The sequence below is a fragment of the Muntiacus reevesi genome, chromosome 12 (assembly GCF_963930625.1).
Source record: "Muntiacus reevesi chromosome 12, mMunRee1.1, whole genome shotgun sequence".
NCBI lineage: Eukaryota > Metazoa > Chordata > Mammalia > Artiodactyla > Cervidae > Muntiacus > Muntiacus reevesi.
In genome coordinates this window covers 73267977-73290136 of record NC_089260.1, presented here as the reverse complement: position 1 = coordinate 73290136, position 22160 = coordinate 73267977, and the positions used below count along the sequence as shown (strand labels likewise).

The 22160-nt window shown below is 47.8% G+C and overlaps 1 protein-coding gene and 1 non-coding gene across 2 annotated transcripts in view; one reads left to right on the top strand and one right to left on the bottom strand.

Moving 5' to 3' along the window:
* FAM135B (family with sequence similarity 135 member B) overlaps nucleotides 1-22160 on the top strand; it is a 146838-nt gene that overhangs the window by 71031 nt on the left and 53647 nt on the right. The window contains exons 5-6 of the mRNA XM_065903154.1: nucleotides 2602-2775; nucleotides 5759-5885. Of these exons, the coding sequence (XP_065759226.1) occupies nucleotides 2602-2775; nucleotides 5759-5885 (301 nt within the window). The remainder of the gene's footprint in view (nucleotides 1-2601; nucleotides 2776-5758; nucleotides 5886-22160) is intronic.
* Nucleotides 10507-10578, bottom strand: TRNAC-GCA (transfer RNA cysteine (anticodon GCA)). Its single transcript has one exon. It is a non-coding gene; the product is annotated as a tRNA-Cys (tRNA).

Genomic DNA, 22160 nt, shown 5'->3' with positions numbered 1-22160 from the left:
GATGACAAAGCATCTGCATTACATCCTGGGGGTACACTTCAGGCTTTGAAACATGACCCAGGCAGTCAGCTTCTTTTGGAGCCATTTAGGCCTGAGCAGGATCAAAACAAGGAGCATGCCAGGTGATGTCGGGGTGCAAGGGCTCTGTATGTCCACCTCATCTAGTGGTTCTCAGTGTGGGTGGGGCGATTCTGTCCCCCAGGGAAATTTGGCCAAATATGGAGACGTTTTCTCATGATTTAAAATTTTTTTTTTCACATTTTAATTTTTGGCTGTGTCATACATCATGCATGTAGGACTTTAGTTCCCCAAGGAGGGATCGAACCCAAACCCATGTCCCCTGAATTGGGAGCTCAGAGTCTTAACCACTGGATGGCCAGGAGGTCCCTCTGAGGACATTTTTGATTGTCACTCTGGGCAGGGAGTGGGTGCTCCTGGCTTCTAGTGGGTGGGGTCCAGGGATAGTCCTAAACATCCCATGATGCACAGGACTGCACCCCGCTCCCCAACAGAGCATTGTTCAACTCCCAAGGGTCTGTATCACTGAGGCTGGGAAACCTGCTCTAATCTGATCTCACATTTGAAACTGCTGCTCTGCAAAGAGCCTTGAGCACGTACTTGCCCAGGGATGAGGGACTCACTTCTCCTCGACAGACCCCACCCTGTCCTGGACAGTCCTGCCTATCAGGACGTTCCTCTGCTTCAGGGGACAGGTCACCCCGGGGCCTCCCCTTAGCTGCTCTCAGGTCCAGTCCTTGCAGCCACACGTGAAAGTTCTCAGCCTGGACACACAGACTCTCTGCGTCATCTCTTCCCCTCCAGGTAAACGCCAGGGTTCTTTCTCTGTGTCTTGTGCTTGTTTGATTTTGGAGGTTGGTTTTTAGTTCCTTTATAAGAACCTAAGCGTTTTCTTCTCAGTGTTATCCAGTTCATCTCTGTTTTCTCCCACCTTGTTTTTTTGCTGTTCATTCACTCAGTTGTGTCTGACTCTTTGCGACCCTGTGGGCTGCAACACGCCAGGCTTCCCTGTCCTTCACTCTCTTCTGAAGTTTGCTCAGACTCCTGTCCATCGAGTCAGTGATGCCATCTGACCATCTCACCCTCTGCCGCCCCTCTTCTCCTCTTGCCCTCAATCTTCCCCATCATCAGGGTGGGAAAGATTAGAGGCAGTTCAGTCCTTTCCTATATTGAGATCCCCTCCCCCCGAAATAACTGAATTCTGTCTCCATCAGTTACAAAACACTAGAGAAAAGGTAGGGGGAATCCTGGATGAAACTGATCAGACTCTATTGCTCTTTGGGGGTCATTTATTCATTCAGTCACATATCCCTTTTGATAAACAAATATCTGAATGATTTCTGCTGTGTGCCCAATTCTGTGTTTGGTGTTAGGGATTTAACAGTGAATTAGTCACAGTTCTTGCCTTTAAGAGGTAGGACTCTGGTATCTCATTGTGGTTTTGATTTGCATAAAAACTGGAAATAGAACTGCCATATGACCCAGCAATACCACTTCTGGGCATACACACCAAGGAAACCAGATCTGAAAGAGACACGTGCACCCCAATGTTCATCGCAGCACTGTTTATAATAGCCAGGACATGGAAGCAGCCTAGATGCCCATCCGCAGATGAATGGATAAGGAAGCTGTGGTACATATACACCATGGAATATTACTCAGCCGTTAAAAAGAATTCATTTGAATCAGTTCTAATGAGATGGACGAAACTGGAGCCCATTATACAGAGTGAAGTAAGCCAGAAAGATAAAGAACATTACAGCATACTAACACATATATACAGAATTTAGAAAGATGGTAACGATAACCCTATATGCAAAACAGAAAAAGAAACACAGAAGTACAGAACAGACTTTTGAACTCCGTGGGAGAAGGTGAGGGTGGGATGTTTCAAAAGAACAGCATGTATATTATCTATGGTGAATCAGATCACTAGCCCAGGTGGGATGCATGAGACGAGTGCTCGGGCCTGGTGCACTGGGAGGACCCAGAGGAGTCGGGTGGAGAGGGAGGTGGGAGGGGGGATCGGGATGGGGAATACGTGTAACTCAATGACTGATTCGTGTCAATGTATGACAAAACCCACTGAAATGTTGTGAAGTAATTGGCCTCCAACTAATAAAATAAAATTAAAAAAAAAAAAAGAGAGATAGGACTCTTATAGAAAACACAGTGGTACCAAGGAAGTGCTGTGTTGGGGGCCCATGGGGGAAATACAAGAGCAAACTGGGACATGGGAGTCCAGGAGGGCTTCACTGTTGAGCCTGGAAAAGCATGTGGGCATCTTTCCATCACTGCGAGGTGAGCTTGGCATCCGTGATAGCAGAGTGTGAGCCCAGCTCTGCCGCATAGCAGCTGTGTGAGGTCCCGGGGGTTGCTTTCCATCTCTGAGCCTCGGTTGCTTCATTTTCCCATCATGGCAAAAAAAAAAGTTTTTACCTAGCAGAGTTATTGCAGGGAGGGATTGGATAAGCTGATAGACGCACAGTGTTTGTGTGTGGGGAAGGTTGCCATGTGGACTTACCTGGGGGGTGGCAGGGACATGCCAGCACCACTCACGTAAACCGCTCGTCTGCCTTCCAGGCTGAGGGACATGGCCGGGGTCCCCGCGATCAGCAGCCGTGTGCTGGGCCTGCACTTCCATCCCTGGAGAGGCCTGCATCACCAGGTGCCCGTCATGTTCGACTATTTCCACCTGTCGGTGATCTCAGTGACCATCCATGCCGCCCTCGTGGCCCTGCAGCAGCCGCTGATCAGGTATGAGGTTACACGTCCTGCAGTACCAGGGGGAGGGTGGCCGCTTCAGGTTCCTTGTTACACTTGAGTCTCCTGTGTGGCTGAGATGCTGAGAACTGCCCAGGGGACATCAGCCCAGATCAGCGAAGCACCCCCAGGCTGCAAATTTCAGCTCCGAGCCTCCCTGAGTTGCAGAGGAGAGGTGGGCAGGGGCCTGGGGAGGACCTGGGTGGAGAACCTCGGAGCTAAATGGCTGTGACCTGATGCCTCCATCTGACCTGGCTCCTTTCTAACTATATCTTATTTGAAAAGTCACCTAACATCTCTGGGACATACAGTTCTCCATCTCTAAGCCAGGACGCTCATGGGGCTTGTCCACATAGGTTTTAGTGAGCCTCACATGAGGACAGTGCCCGGCATGCAGTTTTCTGCCCCCTCCTCCAGTGGCTCTTTGTTTAAGGGCAGGACCACCTAAGTGGTCCTATGCTTTCTCTTCAGGGAATTGTCCCAGCATCACCATGGCCTCAAGGTGCACTGAGGTTCTATGAATGCCCTAACGGAAGGACCGAGCTGACAACAATGAGCATGTCTTATGGTACCCAGGCATCTTCATCCAAGTGCCTGGCAGGACCAGAAGTGACATCAGTTCACTTCAAATGTCCCCCACGTGTGAGGGTGTGGGTTCCACATGTGAGCAGAGAGATATTTGGGGATGGAATCTTGTATTATGCAGTTTCTGGAAGGGAACTTTCCTGATGTCCCTTTTCAGGACACTTCTCAGTGCTGGGGGTTGAAATGCAGGTGGGGGAGACTCCAGTCCCCACTCATGGCTGGGCAGGGGTCCTGATCCCCTGCTGGGGTCAGCGTGTAGGAAACGAGATCTTTCTGATGTGACCATGCCGTGCTTCTCCAGTTACTGTGCGCATCTGCCTGCTGAGCTCCGTCCTGGGCTCTGCTTGTTAAAGGGGCTATTTCAGCTCTTCTGCGTAGAAAGTTTAACCTCCTAACAGAAATAATTCTTTGCAAGTTTGTCTACAGCACCTTGCCAGAGAGCGGTTCAGATAGAAATTCACCAGCGGAGTTGAGGCTTCTCCAGGGATAGCGGTAAAAATAGACCTGCCTTCTGTTCTCTGGGTTCTGCAGGAAGGATTCCTATGAGTTCACTCACAGTGGTTGGGAACCCTTTAAGGTTATGGGAAATACCTGTCAAATAGGGCAAGCTCCAGTTTTTCCAGAAAAGCAGTTTTAGCATCAGTTGTTAAATCCAGCCAGGAAGAAGCAGGAGTAGAATGAAAATTTAATCTTATAAGATCCTTCCCTGAAACAGACTCAGGTCTGTTTAACGCTCAGTGTCCAACCCTTAACTGGGTATAACTAGAGTTCACCTGAGGGACTCGGCAGCTCAGGGTCACACTGAAGTCAACAATGAGTTATTCTGGTGTCTAATTTGCAGTCGGTCCTCTGAATGTGCCATGAGCATCATGGCTCATACACAAATTCCCCATTTCTACTGCAGTGTTCCATTTATCCACATTCTCGCTGAACTGCAGAGTTGCTTCAAATCTCAGTTCTAAACAATTCCAAGACTTGATTATATTAGAGTGGATTGTGTTTGTGGTATTATCAGCAATAGCTATATAAATAGAATAATGGTTATGTTAGATTTTATGATTTTGTGGTATTATCGACAAGAACTTCTTCTAGCATTTATTGAATCATTGCTCTTTGCCAGACATTGTACTTTCACTTGGCTAAACTCATGGAATCCTCAGACAACCCCACTGTTAAGGTGCTGGTATCAACCTTTCTGACTTATGAGGATACAGGGAGGTTTAAAATGTTCCCCATGGAGCTGGCAAATGGTGCTGCTGAAATTTAAACCCTGGTAGACCTCAGTGGGTAAAGAATCCACCTGCAGTTGCAGGAGATGCAGGAGATGGGGGTTCAGTCCCTGGGTCAGGAAGATCCCCTGGAGGAGGACATAGCAACCCACTCCAGTGTTTTCGCCTGGAGAATCCCATGAACAGAAGAGCCTGGCAGGCTACAGTCCATGGAATCGCAAGAGTCGGACACAGCTTAGCAACTAAACCACCACCAGCTCACAAGGGCTTTTCTGATCGCCCTTGACCCTAAAATGGATGGTCACCATCACTCTGTGCTCGCTGACCTTGTGATGACTTGCAGAGCTGAGCAGGGTCTGTATTTTTGTCTCTGGAACAGGTACAGAGTTTCTAACTAGTATCGACACAGTGAAAATCTTTGACATGCACGATCCTATGAAACTTCTGTGTGGTCATGTCATGGAGGTGGATATTGTTTTCCCTTCTTCCACAGAAGAAAAGAGGTTCAGAAGGGGCCTGGGGGTTGAAGGACTTCACTCTGGATTGTACCAATGACAAGAGTAGGTGTAGGACTCAGACCATGTCAGATGGAGCCTCCCCTTGTCTTTCTGATCAGGATCCCATGCTACCTTCCCCTGTGGTTAAGTCACCTCTGCCTCGGTGTGTCTCATCAGGCAGATTGTGGGCATTTATAGACATAGTGGGATGAGTGTCATCCTTGGCCCCAAAGCTCATGTGCCAGTTACAGCCACTTGTCCTGGCAGCATCCAAAAATGTCCCACCCAAGCATCCCTCGGGAGTGAGCTGTGTGTGCGTGCTCAGCCACTTCAGTTGTGTCCGACTTCGTGCCACTCCATGGACTGTAGCCCGCCAGGCTCCTCTGTCCATGGGGCTCTCCAGGCAAGAATATTGGAGTTGGATTGCATGCCCTCCTCCAGGGGATTTTCCTGACCCAGGCATTGAACCCACATCTCTCCCGTCTCCTGCATTGACAGGCCAGTTCTTTACCTCTAGGACCACCTGCTATCTCTTCTAAACGGCTCGTCTCACAGGCTCCCCAGCAGCAGCGTCAAGGAGGCTGAATCAATAGCACCATCTTTCCCTCTACTTCCTTTGACAAAAATTAGACACATTTTCAATTCTTTCAATTCCCTTCTTTACAGTTTTACTCGCCCAGGAAGAGGCTCCTGGCTTGGGAAAGGCGGCCCAGACACAGGACCAGAGCAGTCTAGCCTTTCCCTGGAAAACCTGGTCTTCGGAGCTGGATACTGCAAGCCGACCTCCTCAGAGGTAACGTCTGCATGGGGACAGTGGCCCCAAGACTGCAGACCTCACTTGGCAGGCCGTGCCTGCTCTGTGAGACTTCTGTTCATTTCAGATGCCCCACGCAGAGTTACTTCGCTCCCTCCATCCTTGTCTCTTGTTGACCCATCTGTTCCTTCTTTGGTTGGCTGCTACATTTATCAAACGTATTCCTAATGCCAGGCCCCAGGAGAGCGCAGAGAGGAGGTTCTTCACATGGTACCCCTGTCATATGGCCCCTTGAAAAATATGGTTGCATGGAGGTCATGGGGCACATTGTAAGGGGCTTCCTCTGGACCAGGTGGCACATTGTAAGGGGCTTCCTCAGGACGATGTGGAACCTCAAAAGTCCTTTGGCCATAAGCTCATTTCAAAACCTGGCGCCATCCTTCATTTGCTCACTTCTCTGAGCCTCAGTTTTCCCACCTGTAGAGTGGGGTTGCTGATACTTAATAACCTCACAGGTGAGTATGTGTGTTCGTTGCTGTAATGGCTAAGTTCCAGCCCTGCTCCAGACCCCCCAAGGCTTGACCAAAGGTTTACTGTGACCGCATCACAACCCAGCCTCTTCCTCTATCCCATGCTGCTTCTCACTGCTGCATATGCTTTGCCTCTGAGACCTCCCCAGTGGGCTCACCTGAAAATCTCCAGCTCAGACTCTGTTTTCCCGGAAACATGGTTTGGAACATCAGGGCAGATCAGAGGTTGTAGATCAATTCAGTGAATCTTTGACGACACTTCCATCCCCAGACAGGGGCCTTTGCTGGGACCACGGGAGCACAGGGTGTGATGGTGATCGGGTGTCTGCCCTGGAGGAACTCCTGGGTGCCTGTCTGCACATCCTCGAATGCCTCATTCAGATGCCACCCCGCTCTGAGAAGCACTCTCTGATCTCCTAGCAAGAAATTCTCCCTCCCAAATGCTTTCTCTACAGTCAACTCTAGGCATCTCTGTCTTTCCTCCACTGGGCTCCAGACAGCTGGGGACAGAGCCCAATGCCTTCAACTTCCACATCCTTAGGGCCTGGCACCATGCCTGGCACATGTGGTTAACCCTCAGGAAATGTGTGTTGGATGGATGACTGATCCAAATACCTGGTTATGTTCATATAGAACTCTGAGCAGTGAGAGCGCTGAGTCACAGAGGGGTTCCTTGCCTTATACGACAGCAGACAGCAGGGGGAGAGTGCGGCATTTCCATGGACACCTGGATGCCAAGCAGGGACTTTTCAGAAACCCTGGACCTGGTGTGGGGTGAGGAACAGTGTAGATCCTCCAGCCTGTCTGATTCTGTTACACCTGGAGAGGCCGAGCATCACTGCAGTGATGAGGCAGAGAGAAGGCTATGCTTTCAAATAGCTGCTCTGCTCAATACTTTGTGATGTGGCAGACTCTATTAACCCTGTAAAAATTCAGCCTCCTCCAATCTAAAATGGCACAATACCTATATCTTAGAAAGGATTTTAGTACAGAAATAGACTCACAGCGGGCGCAAGATACAGTATCTTTTTTTTCCCCCTCCATTCTTTTCTTGGCTATTTTTGGGGATGTGTGTCAAAGAAGACATCTCTGTCTTTCACAAGAGTCAGATAAAATAGCTTATTGGTGGGTGCTCAGTGGTGAACTTGCTCACAGCTCAATGGGCTATTTTCAGGACCAGATTCTTTTCCTGTGCATTTTCCATTTGGGTCCCATCCAATTATGTGGGCTCAGAGCCCCGTGCCCATCCTGCGCCTTCCCCTCCCGCCCCCTGCAAGGCAAGGGCTGCCAAGCAAGGACTAAAATCCACTCCCCTGCCTCCCTCGCGGGCTGTGCCTTCAAGTCCCCGAGAAGCCCAGTGCATTAGCAAATAACATCGCAATCCGTGCAGATTGCAGCATCAGCTGGAGTGATTAGGGAACAGGTGCTCCCTTCAAAATAAGCCTTTGTGTGCAGAGACATGTGCAGGAACTAGAGATTCACAGCAAAAGAAGGTCATTGGCATGAAAAATCATTGGGGGGTGAGGGTTGCCATGACGTGGCATGCCTCCCTCCCTAGGAGCCCAGATGTCTCTGGCCCTGCAGCCTTGCTCTTTCCTGCAGCATCTTAAGCAAACAGGGCTTCAAATTTAGGGTTGAAGCTGGAGCTCGCATCCCCTTCCCCTCCTACCTCCAGAAACGCCAGCAGCTTTGCCCCAGGGGAACTGTTTTCCCTCTCCCACTCATGGCTTTTCTGTCAAAGAGGATACTAATGCCTGCCTTGCAGGGTTGCTGAGAAGATTAAATGAAATAAGCGTATAAAATCCTGCAGCAGAGAGCTTGGCACAAAAGTGCTCAATAAAATCCTCTGCTGGTCTTATTTTTCTTTGAGTTTATCCACATAATTAAATTGAATGTTACTCCAAGAGCCTCGTGTTGTCGTGTGGGAACGACGTGGAGGCTCTTAGATGTTCCCTGTTCTTGGCTTCCGCTCCACCCCACTGTGTGACCCTGAGCCAGATAATTGCCCTCTCTGGGCCTCGGTTTCTCAATGTCTAGAGAGAGGATGGGATGAGATCACACTGGCGGCCTGCTTCAGTCCTTGGTGCTGCCTTGTACTGTAATAGCCTGACACTTCTTGGTACAACTGGGGACTCTTGACTTGTGCTTGGCGAATTCAGATTCTCTACAGAAATGGAATCAACAGGATAATAAGATCACGTGTGCATACGCACACACACACACACACACACACACACACACACACATGTATAAAGAGACAGAGAGGTAGACAGACTTATTTTAAGGAATTGTCTCGTGTGAATATGGAGGCCAGCAAGTTCAAAATCTGCAGGTCAGGCTAGTAGGCTGGAGACCCAGGGGAGAGATACAGTTTGAGTCCAAAGGCCATCTGCTGACCGAATGAGCAGCTGCTTCCTTCTTTCGAGTGGGGAGGATGAGTAACGTGTGTGTCCGTCTTTTTCTTTTCACATCTTCAACTGGTTGGGCGAGGCCCACCCATGCTGTGGTGAATCACCTTTACTCGTGATTCAAATCATGGTTTAAACGTGAATCTCCTCTGAAGCACACTTTCACAGAAACGTCTAGAATAATGTTTGGCTGCCTATCTGGGTACCACGGATGGGCCCCATGGACACGTAAAATTGACCATCAGTGCTCAGGAAGGTCAGGAATCCAGTGACTCAAAGTGAGGAGAAAGCCTTTCTTCCTCAGGAGCTGGGGCACACTCCCTTTCTTCTCGCTGAAAGAAGTGGGGTCACTCCACTGCCCGGGGGAGGAATAGCCTCGTGGTGGAGACACACAGATGTGAGGACTCCCCTCGTTCTCAGAGCTCTGCCTCCTTGAGCAGCGGAATCTGGGTGTCTGTTCACTTATCTGCTAGTCCCTCATTCAGCCCTCCACTCTGCTGGCATCTGTGTGCCTCAGGGACAAAATCAAACAAAACTCAGTCCTTACCCTCAATAGGTCATGGGATCTAGTGTGTGAGGCAAAGGAGTAATTAAAATGTTTAAATTCCATGATTGTGTGAAAAGTGTCAGTCAGCTCAGTCACTCAGTCATGTCTGACTCTTTGTGACCCCATGAATCACAGCACGCCAGGCCTCCCTCTCCATCACCAACTCCCGGAGTTTACTCAAACTCATGTCCATCGAGTCGGTGACGCCATCCAGCCATCTCATCCTTTGTTGTCCCCTTCTCCTCCTGCCCCCAGTCCCTCCCAGCATCAGGGTCTTTTCCATTGAGTCAACTCTTCGCATCAGCTGGCCAAAGTATTGGAGTTTCAGCTTCAGCATCAGTCCTTCCAGTGAACTCCCAGGACTGATCTCCTTTAGGATGGACTGGTTGGATCTCCTTGCAGTCCAAGGGACTCTCAAGAGTCTTCTCCAACGCCACAGTTCAAAAGCATCAGTTCTTTGACACTCAGTTTTCTTCAAAGTTCAACTGTCACATCTGTACATGACCATTGGAAAAACCATAGCCTTGATTAGACAGACCTTTGTTGGCAAAGTAATGTCTCTGCTTTTTAGTATGCTGTCTACATTGGTCATAACTTTCCTTCCAAGGAGCACTTCTTTTTTCACTTTTCCAAGTGAAAAGTATGATACTCATTATTTGAAATCATGTTTTTTTTTTTTTTTTTTTTTTAATTTTGTTTTTATTTGTTGTCCTCACTGTGCAGCATGTGGGATCTTACTTCCCAGAACAGGGATCGAACCCACATCCCCTGCAGTGGAAGCACAGTCTTAACCACTGCACCACCAGGAAAGTCCCCGAAATCACATTTCTGAATGCCTGCTTTACACCAAGATATTCTATTAAACCACTGATGCATGTGGATTCCATCCGTTTCCACAGAACAGTTTCCTATTTCCTTTGACAGCTGAAGAAACTTAGAGAGAGGTTAAGCCATATCTGTAAAGTCACACAGCTGGGCAGGGGCCAAGCTGGCATTTTAACTCAGCCTGATGCCAACTCCCCACCCGTCTTCAGCTGCTGAAAAAGTGAAAGTATTATTTGCTCAGTTGTGTCTCTTTGCGACCCCATGGGCAGTAGCCCGCCAGGCCCCTCTGTCCTTGGAATTCTCCAGGCAAGAATACTGCAGTGGGTTGCCATGCCCTTCTCCAGGGGATCTTCCTAACCCAGGGATTGAACCTGGGCTTCCTGCATTGCAGGCAGATACTTTACCAACTGAGCCAGCAGGGAAGCCCCTCGGTTAACCAGCCACTAGGTTGATGTTAACCAGAGAAAGGGCTTTGGCTTGTCTGCTCTGCCCATGCAGATGAATGGTTGATTGGTTCCCGTGGGTACGCCTTGCATGGGGCACATGCTCAGGAAGGCTTTGTTGAGTGAATGAGTGGCTAAGATCCTGGAATTTGAGAACATCAGGAGGAAAGAGATCAAAAGCCCGAGCCGGGAGGCGGTTAGGCCTTTAACTTTCCTGCAGATCTGTTTTGTGCTGGCGCTCTGAGCCTCGCCAGCCCTCCGGTGGAGATCACAGAATACATGCTGCCCGAGCAGACGACTGTGCCTGAGATGAACACGCTGGCCACCAATGTGAAAGCTTTCCTTCCTCCACTTCCCTTAGAAGGTGCTTCCCCAGACGGAGGAATGTGTGTTCTTGAGAGGAAATGCTGGCTCCCTTTTGTTTGGATCACTGAGAAGTGAAGAGCAGCATCTTCCTCGAAGGGTGTGGTGCTCACCCAGCACGTGCACACACGTGCGTGGCTTTGTGGCCTGACAGCCCTGCCCTCAGTGATGGGAGGCGTGTGCCTGTAGGGGGTGGGCGTGCAGAGGGAAACTGAGGCACAGGCCTGACTTCCACGTGGAAATCTCCCCTCTCCCAGGTGCACTGTGCTCTTTATTTTTTTCCTTTTTGCTCCATTTCTGTTGGGTTCTTTGCTGTAAATACAGCCTTGCTCCTTGTTGTCAGCATCTTCAGGTCCCTTTCGTGGGGATCCGGAGTCATGAGGGTGAGGCATGGACGTTTGTTGCTACTGTTAACACCTCATTAGGATGCCGTGAGGAGAGATGCTGCCGCTGGTTTGCTCGCTAATCGGGTAACCATCAGACACGTCCCGTGTCTCAGGCTCTGCCCAAGGGTGGTGATGTAGGGTGGACAAACATGGCAGCCTCGACTCCCACCTCGTGGGATGCTGTCATTTCTGTTGATCTCGGTGCCCTTCTGAGCTGCTGGCACATCGTAGGGGCTCAGTTAATGTTGGAGACACAGTTGAGGTGAGATGAGACCTCACTGGATTTCTTTTTTAATGTTTATTTACATATTCATCTGGCTGCGTTGGGTCTTAGCTGGTATCTTTGTCGTTTCACGCAGGATCTTTCATTGAGCCACTGGGACTTTCTAGTTGTCGTATGTGGACTTGGTTGTTCCATGGCAGGTGGGATTCAGTCCCCAACCAGGGATTGAAGCCTTCTCCCCCACATTGCAAGGCAGAGCCTTAATCACTGGACCGCCAGGGAAGTCCGCCTCATTGGACCCTTGGTTCTCTCTAGTTGCTGCAAGTGGGGGGCACTCTACTAGTTGCGGCGTGCAGACTTCCCACTGCAGTGGCTTCTCTTACTGTGGATCACAACTCTAGGACGCGCGGGCTTCAGTCGATGCAGCACGGGGCCTCATTAGCTGTGGCTCAAGGGCCCTAGAGTGTGCAGGCCTCAGTAAGTGTGGTTAATGGGCTCCGTGGTTACAGCCCGCGGGCTCCGGAGGGCTGAGAAGTTATGGCGCAGGAGCCGAGCGACCCGGCAGGGCATGTAGGATCTTCCTGGACCAGGGATCAAGCCCGTGTCCCGCACTGGAGGGCAGATTCTTATCCACCGTGCCGCCAGGGAAGTCCACCTTCTCCTATTTTGAGAATTAAGTTGGCAAACGCTGTTGTGTTCTCCCTCTCCCTCTCTGCCAAACAGTTTCAGCATTCTCGTTTAAATGATTATCTAATTTCCTAAAATCCTGTGGAATAAATAGTAGGTTGCTAAATAAAATGATGGGCTTTCTGTTACATCAGCCTGCTTATGGATGCAATATAATTGTACAGGTTATTTCTAAAAGAGGATATAAATCAGTGGAAATGGGCTTTATGTGCAGAAGTCTACAGTATTGACTATTTATGCACCACCCTTTTCATTAGTGAAGAGCTGCTTTATTCCACACTGCCTACTTTCAGAGGCCTTGCTCCTCTCCAGAGAATCAAGGCACGATGAGAGGTGTCAGTTAGGACAAGAGAGGATGGTACCCTCCTTTCCAGACCGCCCTGCGTTTCCTCACTGCATCATCAGAGTCCAGGGCAGCAGATGCTCAATAAACACATATGGAGGGACTTCCCTGGCGGTCCAGTGGTTCAGACTCTGCTTTGCGGTGCAGGGGATGCGGGTTTGGGCTTGGGTCTGGGAACTAGGATCCCACAACCCACAGAGCACCTGAGCCCATGTGCTGTGACTTCTGACCCCACGAGCCACAGTTGGAGTCCAGGTGCTGGAACTGAGAGCCGATGCAGCTAAATAAGTAAATATTAAAAAAAAAATAAACACATACCGAGTGAATACAGGATGTGGACACAGCAGGACATACAGGCAATATCACCAGGTTTAGAGGAAGAAAACCTGTAGGGCTAAGGTCAGGTTCTTCCATGGGTGAACTGTGAGAGCTTGGGCATCAGGTCACCTCTCTGAGCCTGTTTCTTCTTGTCTTTTGTTGTTATTCAGTCACTAAGTCATGTTCAACTCTTTGTGACCCCATGAACTGCAGCACACCAGGCTTCCCTGTCTTTCACTGGCTCCTGAAGTTTGCTCAAACTCATGCTCATTGAATTGGTGATGCCATCCAACCATCTCATCCTCTGTCATCCCCTTCTCCTCTAGCCCTCCATCTTTCCCAGCATCAGGGTCTTTTCCAATGAGTCAGTTCTTTACATCAGGTGGCCAAAGTATTGGAGCTTTGGCTTCAGCATCAGTCCTTCCAATGAATATTCAGGATTGATTTCCTTTAGGATGGACTGGTTTGATCTCTTGCAGTTCAAGGGACTCACAAGAGAAGAAACCTGCTCACTTTGTAAATTCTGCTTGGGGTTCAGATGGGAGAGTGGGCTTCCCCTCGGCATACCCCTCTCTCTCTACTGTCTTCTCTCCCATCCTGTTCTCCAGGGATGATGAAATGATGACACCACGAATCACATTTGCTTTCTAACGTAATTGTGCCAGCTAAATATATCAAACACTTCCCCATGTTAGGCTCTTGTTGGATATTTTTAATATGCTGTCTCTCACCTCCCTGCATAGGTTCACATGCTGTAGTTGAGGAAACTAAAGCTCTAACAACTTCAGCAAATAGCTCAGCATTAGACAGCAGGTCCCTGATAGGCCTGGCACATGAGCCCAGGAATGACTGCATCTGAGCCCTGCCTTCTGTCCACTTGGAATCATTATTCACCTGCTTGTCTCCTTTAATCTTCCAGTAAGTGAGGGACCATGTCTGCCACTCTGGGCATCAAGCACTCAACACAGGTATTTCTTGAATCAATAATTATAGTAATGTCTGCTCCTTTTTTGCAAATAATAATACTTTTTGAAGAACCCAAGTTGAAGCCATTCTGTGTGTACTTTTTCAGACGGTGTTTTTAGTTAATGCTCACGTGTGAGGTTGAGTGATTTCACCATGAACAAATTAGCCCCATCTCTAGTTTCATGGAATTTACAATCTGGCCGGAAAAAAATACTGAAAAAATAATTTCATGCAAGGTAAGCATTAAGGAAGGGTCATCTACAGTGCTGTAGCTCTGCTGGAACACGAATTGGGGGAGGATCCCAAGGATACTGGGGTGGGACTTTCCCGGTGGTCCATTGGCTAAGAATCCATGCTTCCAATGCAGGGGACCCGATTTTGATACCTGGTCAGGCAGCTAAATCCTACATGCTGAAACTAAGATAACAAGTAAATATTCAGAATAGTCATACCATATTAAAAAAAAAAATATCAGAGTGATTGACGGCAGGCTTCTCTGCAGGAGGAAATTGAATCTGCTTGTTCAGCTGGAAGGTACTCAGGATGCAAGACTGAGTTTAGGTCCATCTTTTGCCATGACTAGTGGCTTCCCAAGTCCTCCATCTTCCAAAGCTAGGCATCACTGCTGCTGCTGCTGCTGCATCACTAGGGGCCTCCAAAAGCATGTGGCCCATCTTTCTTTTTTCAAGAGAATATCCTTTGCTTGGAGTTTTTATATATTGCTTTATTTAGCATGTTTCTATAGAATACCTATTTTCCTTGCCCTCCTGATGGATTAAGACAAGCTCAGCCAAGGGAGAGATGTGGACCCCGCATCGCAAGGGGTCAGTCTTTGGTTTGGGGTCTGCTAGGGAGGCCTCAAGGAGGGTCAGGCTTCCCGAACTCAGAAATAGTCACGAAACACTTCTCAGAGTGAAGCATCTCTGAGTCAAAATGAGTGGATTGTTGATTGTAGCTGGGAGTGGAGGGGTGGGCAGGAGTGATAGCAGGGCCACAGGTAGGGAGTGAGAGGGGAGGATACATCCGGGGACTCCAGGGAGGTCAGTGTGGACAGACATGGGGCTGGGAAGGTAACAGTGGTCTGATCATTAGGAACCCTGGAAGCTAGCTTAGCCACAAAAATATGGCAAGTAGGGGATTGGAATGACAGGATGGGTTGTCATCCTTGCTGTTATGTAGAGGACTGATTAAAGAAGAGTTTAGAGCCAGAGAGGCAAGGTTGGAGGCTAGCGCAGTGGCCCAGTAAAGAACAGAATAATTACCTGGGCAGTGAAGAGGTGAGTTGAGCAGGGAAGAAAGATAAATGGATGTCAGAACTGCAATTGAAGTAGAATGGGGAGACTTGAAAAATAAGTGGATGGTCAGGGATCACTACAAATAATCAACAAAGTAATTGTTGGTCAGGGATCACTACAACTTGGTTGTGAACTAGGTTCCTAATAAAGAGAGTAAACTTGATTCACACTCAAGTGTGAATGGCTGGAATAATCCATTTTAGGTGACCCTAATTGACAATTTAGGAATCAGTGAACTTAAGTGGATGGGAATGGGCAAATTGAATTCAGATGACCATTATATCTACTACTGTGGACAAGAATCCTTTAGAAGAAATGGTAGTCAGCAGAAGACTAATAGTCAGCAAAAGATTCTGAAATGTAGTACTTCGGTGCAGTCTCAAATTTGACAGAATGAACTTGGGATTGTTTCCAAGGCAAACTATTCGATATTATAGTAATGCAAGTCTATGCCCCAATTACTAATGCCAAAAGAAGTCAAATGATTCTGTGAAGACCCACAAGACCTTGTAGAGTTAACACCAAAAAAAGATGTCCTTTGCATCATAGGAGCTGTGCTTAGTCGCTTAGTCACGTCTGACTCTGTGACCCCAGGGACTGTAGCTCGCCAGGCTCCTCTGTCCATGGGGATTCTCCAGGCAAGAATACTGGAGTGGGTTGCCATGCCCTCCTACAGAGAATCTTCCCAGCCCAGGGATTGAACCCAGGTCTCCCGTATTGCAGGTGGGTTCTTCACTATCTAAACTAACAGGAAAGCCCCAACATAGGGGATTGGAGAGCAAAAGTAGGAAGCCAAGAGATACCTAGAGTAACGGGCAAGTTTGGCCTTGGATAAATGAAACAGGGCAAAAGGCTGCCAGAATTTTGCCAAGACAACACACTGATCAGAGCAAACACCTTCTTATGACAATGCAAGAAATGATTCTACACATGGACATCCCTAGGTGGTCAATATTGAAATCAGATTGGTTATATTCTTTGCAACTGAAGATGGAGAAGTTCTATACAGTCAGCAAAATGAAGACTGGGAGTTGACTGTAGTCTAGTTCATGAGCTCCTCATTGCAAAATTCAGGCTTCAATTGAAGAAAATAGGGAAAACCACTAGCCCATTCAGGTATGATCTAAATTAAATCTCTTATGATTAGATACTAGAAATGATGAATAGATTCAAGAGATTGGATCTGATAGAGTGCCTGAAGAACTGTGGATGGAGGTTCATAACATTTACAAGAGGCGATGACCAAAACTATCCCAAAGAAAAAGAAATGCCAGAAAGCAAAGTGGTTGTCTGAGGAAACCTTACCAGTAGCTGGGAAAAGAAGAGAAGCAAAAGGCAACGGAGAAAGGGGAAGGTTTACTCACCTGAATCTAGGAGTTACATTTAAAAAGATGAATGTTTATCTCACAAAAGGGGATATATGCTATTCTCTCTGCCCAGAATATCCTTCTCTGGCCCCTCCCATCACTCCCTCCATCCAGAGAACTCCTAGTTAGCCTTCAAAACCCAATTCAGTCATTACCTTTTATGTGAAGCTTTCTTTGACTACCCCAGATAACCCTAAGCTGCTAATTTGTCTGTCCTACATTTGCACTTTAAGCATACTTATCTCATTTTGCCTAAAAGTAATAACTATTTAATGAGTCTTTTTTATTTCATCATTTGAAAGCATTCCATGAGGGCATAGTCATTCATCTCAATACTCAAAATTAAATCACTCCAAGGACATTTTACTCTCCTTCCTCAGGGTGAAACCAGGTCACCCCTTGAGGAAACAGATGACAGACTTGGTCAATAACCAGAATTTTAAGCAGAAGAGGAATTAAGGACCCTAGGAGTGAGCTGACTCCGCAAAGCAGAGTCTGAACCACTGGACCGCCAGGGAAGTCCCTCCGTATGTGTTTATTGAGCGTCTGCTGCCCTGGACCCTGATGATGCAGTGAGGAAACGCAGGGCGGTCTGGAAAGGAGGGTACCATCCTCTCTTGTCCTAACTAAGTGTCCAGAGTTTTTTGCCTTTGTCCTCTTTGTGGATATAATGACAGGTCATGGTGGGGGGGGGTCTACATCAAGGAAATTGGGGGCCAAAAGAAATGGAGCCCAAACGCTTGACCACTGCAAAAACTAATGACCAAGTTAGAGCTGAGGGCACAGTTCTGGCCACAGAGGCAATTGGCTGGGTGTTGGCTCTCATTCTGCCAGGACATATTTAGCATTGTGTGAATGTGAAAACAAGGTCTGAACATAAAGCATTTCACTGCTAATGGATTTGTGGGACCCACTTCTCTCAGCTGGTTCTTGATAGATGGCAAGGGCCTGTAACTGACTTTGCCCAGCATAGTGGTCATTCATTTGGTTTTTCCTTGACATCTAGCTGGGTAGATATCTTCCAATGGAAGTCTTGCTGTCAGAGAGAAGGCCGTTTCTGTTTACTGTGGTCTCAGTGGAAGGGACACTGATGCAGGAGTCAGAAGCTGGAGATTCTAGAACTGATTTCCCCAGTGTCTATGCTGTGAGACCCCAGCAGAGCCCACCCCCTGCAGATGGGCTGAATCAGGAGATGCAGAACCTTGGAGCTGGGTGGAACGGAGGTCTGGAAGAAATCGCAGAGATGCTCCCACATACCCTTCATTATTTTGTAAATTAATTTTTAATTGGAATATAGTAGCTTTCCAATGTTGTGTTTGTTTCTACTGTATAGTAAAACACATCAGCGTATGTTACACATACATCCCTTCTTTTCTGACCCTCCTCCCCATTCAGGTCTCTACAGACCTCTGAGGAGAGTAGACGCTCATTAGTTATCCATTCTATACATGGTATTGATAGTGTGTATACGTTAACCTCAGTCTCCCAATTCATCTCACCCCTCTCTTTTCCTTACGTTTGTTCTCTGCATCTGGGTCTCTATTTCTGCTCTGCAAGTAAGATCATGATATCACTTTTCTAGATTCCACATGTATGTGTTAATATGCGATACTTGTTTTTCTCTTTCTGACTTCACTCTGTGTGACAGTCTCTCGGTCCATCCGTGTTTTGCAAATGGCACAATTTCATTCCTTTTTACTGCATTCTTTTAGACATCTACACTGTTTCCACTGTCTCCCCATCTATTTCCCATGAGGTGATGGGACCACATGCCCATCACCTCATGGGAAATAGATGGGGAGACAGTGGAAACAGCGTCAGACTTTATTTTTTTGGACTCCAAAATCACTGCAGATGGTGACTGCAGCCATTAAATTAAAAGACGCTTACTCCTTGGAAGGAAAGTTATGACCAACCTAGATAGCATATTAAAAAGCAGAGACATTACTTTTCCAACAAAGGTCCGTCTAGTCAGGGCTATGGTTTTTCTAGTGGTCATGTATGGATGTGAGAGTTGGACTGTGAAGAAAGCTGAGCGCCAAAAAATTGATGCTTTTGAACTGTTGTGTTGGAGAAGACTCTTGAGAGTCTCTTGGACTGCAAGGAGATCCAGCCAGTCCACCCTAAAGGAGATCAGTCCTGGGTGTTCATTGGAAGGACTGATGCTGAAGCTGAAACTCCAGTACTTTGGCCACCTCATGTGAAGAGTTGACTCATTGGAAAAGACCCTGATGCTGGGAGGGGTTGGGGGCAGGAGGAGAAGGGGATGGCAGAGGATGAGATGGCTAGATGGCATCACCGACTCGATGGGCATGAGTTTGAGTAAACTCCGGGCATTGGTGATGGACAGAGAGGCCTGGCGTGCTGCAATTCACGGCGTCGCAAAGAGTCAGACATGACTGAGCAACTGAACTGAACTGAACTGAAGGACTGCACTTCCCAGGCACACTTGGAATTAGGTGTAAGCCTTGAGACTAGATTCTGGTTAAATGGGAACAGAAGTGATACGGACCTCTTTCCCCACTCTTAAAACATCTTGCTTGATGGTCTGGTCTTTCTTTCCTTTCCATGGTGACCTCAGTGGTCATATGTTTAGGAGGGCAGTGGCACCAAACGGAAGAATTTGGATCTACAGACACCCTTAGGAGGAGAGCCACACAGGAGATTCTCTGACCTCTATCAGACTTTGAAAATAGAAAGAAAAAAAAATAATGTTCAGAAACTGAGATGAGGCGGTTGCTTGTTATATAGTTAGTATTAAGAAGAATTTGTTCCTTTCTATGTGTCAGGTATGGTGGAAATTGAAAATGCATGGCACTGACCTTAGCAATCCGTAATCTAGAAATGGAGACTTTGGTATCAGAAGATAGATGCGTGAGGACCCATGCTCCAGGTGGCAGGGCATCTGGTAAACTGTCACCGCTGAGAATTGGAAGGCAGACCACAAGCTTGCCGAAATGTGTCTCTGAAGGGAGGTTTCTCAGACTCAGCACGTTTGGTATTTTGGGACATTTGAGGACACTGGGGGGTGGGTAATTCTTCGCTGTCCTTGTGTTGCAGAGCATTTGGCAATATCCCCCATCTCTGCCCATTAGATGCCCCAGCACCTGCTACTCAGTTGTAACAACCAAATATATCCCCAAACATTGACAGATGTTCCCCAGGAGGCCAAATTTTCCCTGGTTGAGAACCTCTGCTCTGGGGAAAGAGGTCGGAAAACAGAAAGTTAGCAGCAGTGTGTCTGTACTGTGTGTGGCTCTGTTTGGAGAGGTGTTACAGGAAGCTGGTGAGCTCAGGAGAGAAGTAACTGTCTTCCAAACACACACGGGAAGGACAAGAGAGTCTGTACAGAAGTTTGGGGAATGGCACCGCTGGGAAGTCTCTTTCTCTTTGAACACAAACATTAAGAAGATTCTTTTTTTTTTCTTTTTTTTTTAAACTGTAGTGGTTTTTGTCATACATTGACATGAATTAGCCATGGATTTACACATATTCCCCATCCCAATCCCCCCTCCCACCTCCCTCTCTACCTGATCCCTCTGGGTCTTCGCAGTGCACCAGGTCTGAGTCCTTGTCTCATGCATCCAACCTGGGCTGGTGATCTGTTTCACCCTAGATAATATATACATGTTTCGATGCTGTTCTCTTGAAACATCCCACCCTCGCCTTCTCCCACAGAGTCCAAAAGTCTTTTTAAAAGCAAATGAAAATTTTGTGTGACAGGAAAACTTCTCATTTAAATAAAATGACAGTGGGCTTTCCTGTTGGCTCAGTGGTAAAGAATTCGCCTGCCAATGCAGGAGACAAGGGTTTGATTTCCGGTCCCGGGAGATTCCACACACCTCGGAGCAACTAAGCCCGTGCTCTAGAGCCCAAGAACTGCAACTCAGGAGCCCACGCCGCACCATGACTGAAGCCCGCGTGCTCCACAGTAAGAGAAGCCACTGCGATGAGAAGCTTGCGTGCCACAGGGAAGAGCAGCCCGCACGCTCTGCAACTGAAGGAAAGCCTGCAAAACCATGAAGACCCAGCATAGCCCAAATAAATAAACATACAAATAAAGTGACAGGGGCTGGGGCAGAAATCAGATTAATGCTCCAAATCTCCTACATATCGACCCAGAAACCTTCAAGTCAACTTCCACTTAGTTCCTAAGAGAAACCCGGAGGCAGAAAATCAAAGAAATGGAGCAAATTTAAGAGCACATGGAAGAGACTAGAAACAGATGCCCCGACAGTCTAAGCTGTGGTGCTGAGAAAGCGCACACAGCGTCGTGAACCCAGTGATCCTCCTTTAAGTGACTTTCTCCAATAATGGAAATACATAGCAACCGGCTGATGGACTGGTGACACTGTTGCCCAAGTGAGTGTGGTGTGTGCACGCGTGCACACACACACACATACACACACACAAAGTGCTTACAGAGGCACATGTGGTTATATTTGCAGGAAAGATGAAGCAGTCCCCCTAAAGTCGCTGTGTTCTGGTTTGAACGCAATCAGCCAACAAGCAGGGCAGTGCGCACTTATTTTCCTGAGGCCTTGGCTTCTGTCTTTGGCCTGAGATGTGTGCTGGCCGAGGAGGAGCAGGTGCTGCAGGCAGATGGCTGGAGAGAGTCCTGGTAACTGGAGGGTGATCAAGGGTCTCTTGCTGCAGTGCAGGCAGAACTTGCAAGCCCAGCTACCCTCTTCGCTCCTTCCTCCTTTCCCCAAGGCTTGCCCTGGACTGAAGGTGCTCTTGTACTGAAAAGGAAGAAAGTGAAATTGGGATGGGCAATTTCATACGTGCCACTCACCCCCAATAAACTGGTCCAGTTCAACTCAGCCTGTCAAACCCACCCTGTCAAATGCAGATCTGCCCACTGCTCACTTGTGCTTGTCCAGCTCCATGGCGTCTAAGCTTTCAGTTATATTTGTTATCGTAGTATAGACATCAGAAGTCCAGGATATTTGCATTTTTTAAAACAAATGCATTTATTGTATTTTTGGTTGTACTGAGTCTTGGTTGCTATGCGTGTGGCTTTTTCTAGTTGTGGCAAGTGGGATCTACTCTCTAGTTTCGATGCTCCAGCTTCTCTTATTGAAGAGCACGGGCTCGGTAGTTATGGGGCAAGGGCTTAGTTGCTCCTTGGCATATGGAATCTTCCCAGACCAGGGAGCGAACCTGTGTCCTCTGCATTGGTAGGTGTATTCTTAACCTCTGAACCACCAGGGAAGTCCTGGTCACACTTCTTAGTAGCTTATTGGCAATAAACAACCTTGAATGTGGTATCAGGTCACAGGCAGAGAGTGCCTTTCCCTGGGGTCTATAGTTGGGGATAGTTATTATATTAACCAGGCGTGCACATCAGAATCTCGTGGGAAGCACTTCTTTTTAAGATGATGTTTTCTGAGTCTTATTTCCAGAGATTGTGATTCAGCTCAGCCAGAGTAAGGCTTAGAGAGCAGTATTTAAAAAATCTCCCCTGATTCTGGTGTATCCTTGAGTGGAGGTCTCCTGGAATGAACCAAAAGGTACAGACTTTGGATTTGGGCTCACTTGGGTACAAACCCAGGATGGGTCACTCTAGTCCTTGAGTTTATCACCTCTCTGAGCTTGAGATAATGTGCAGAC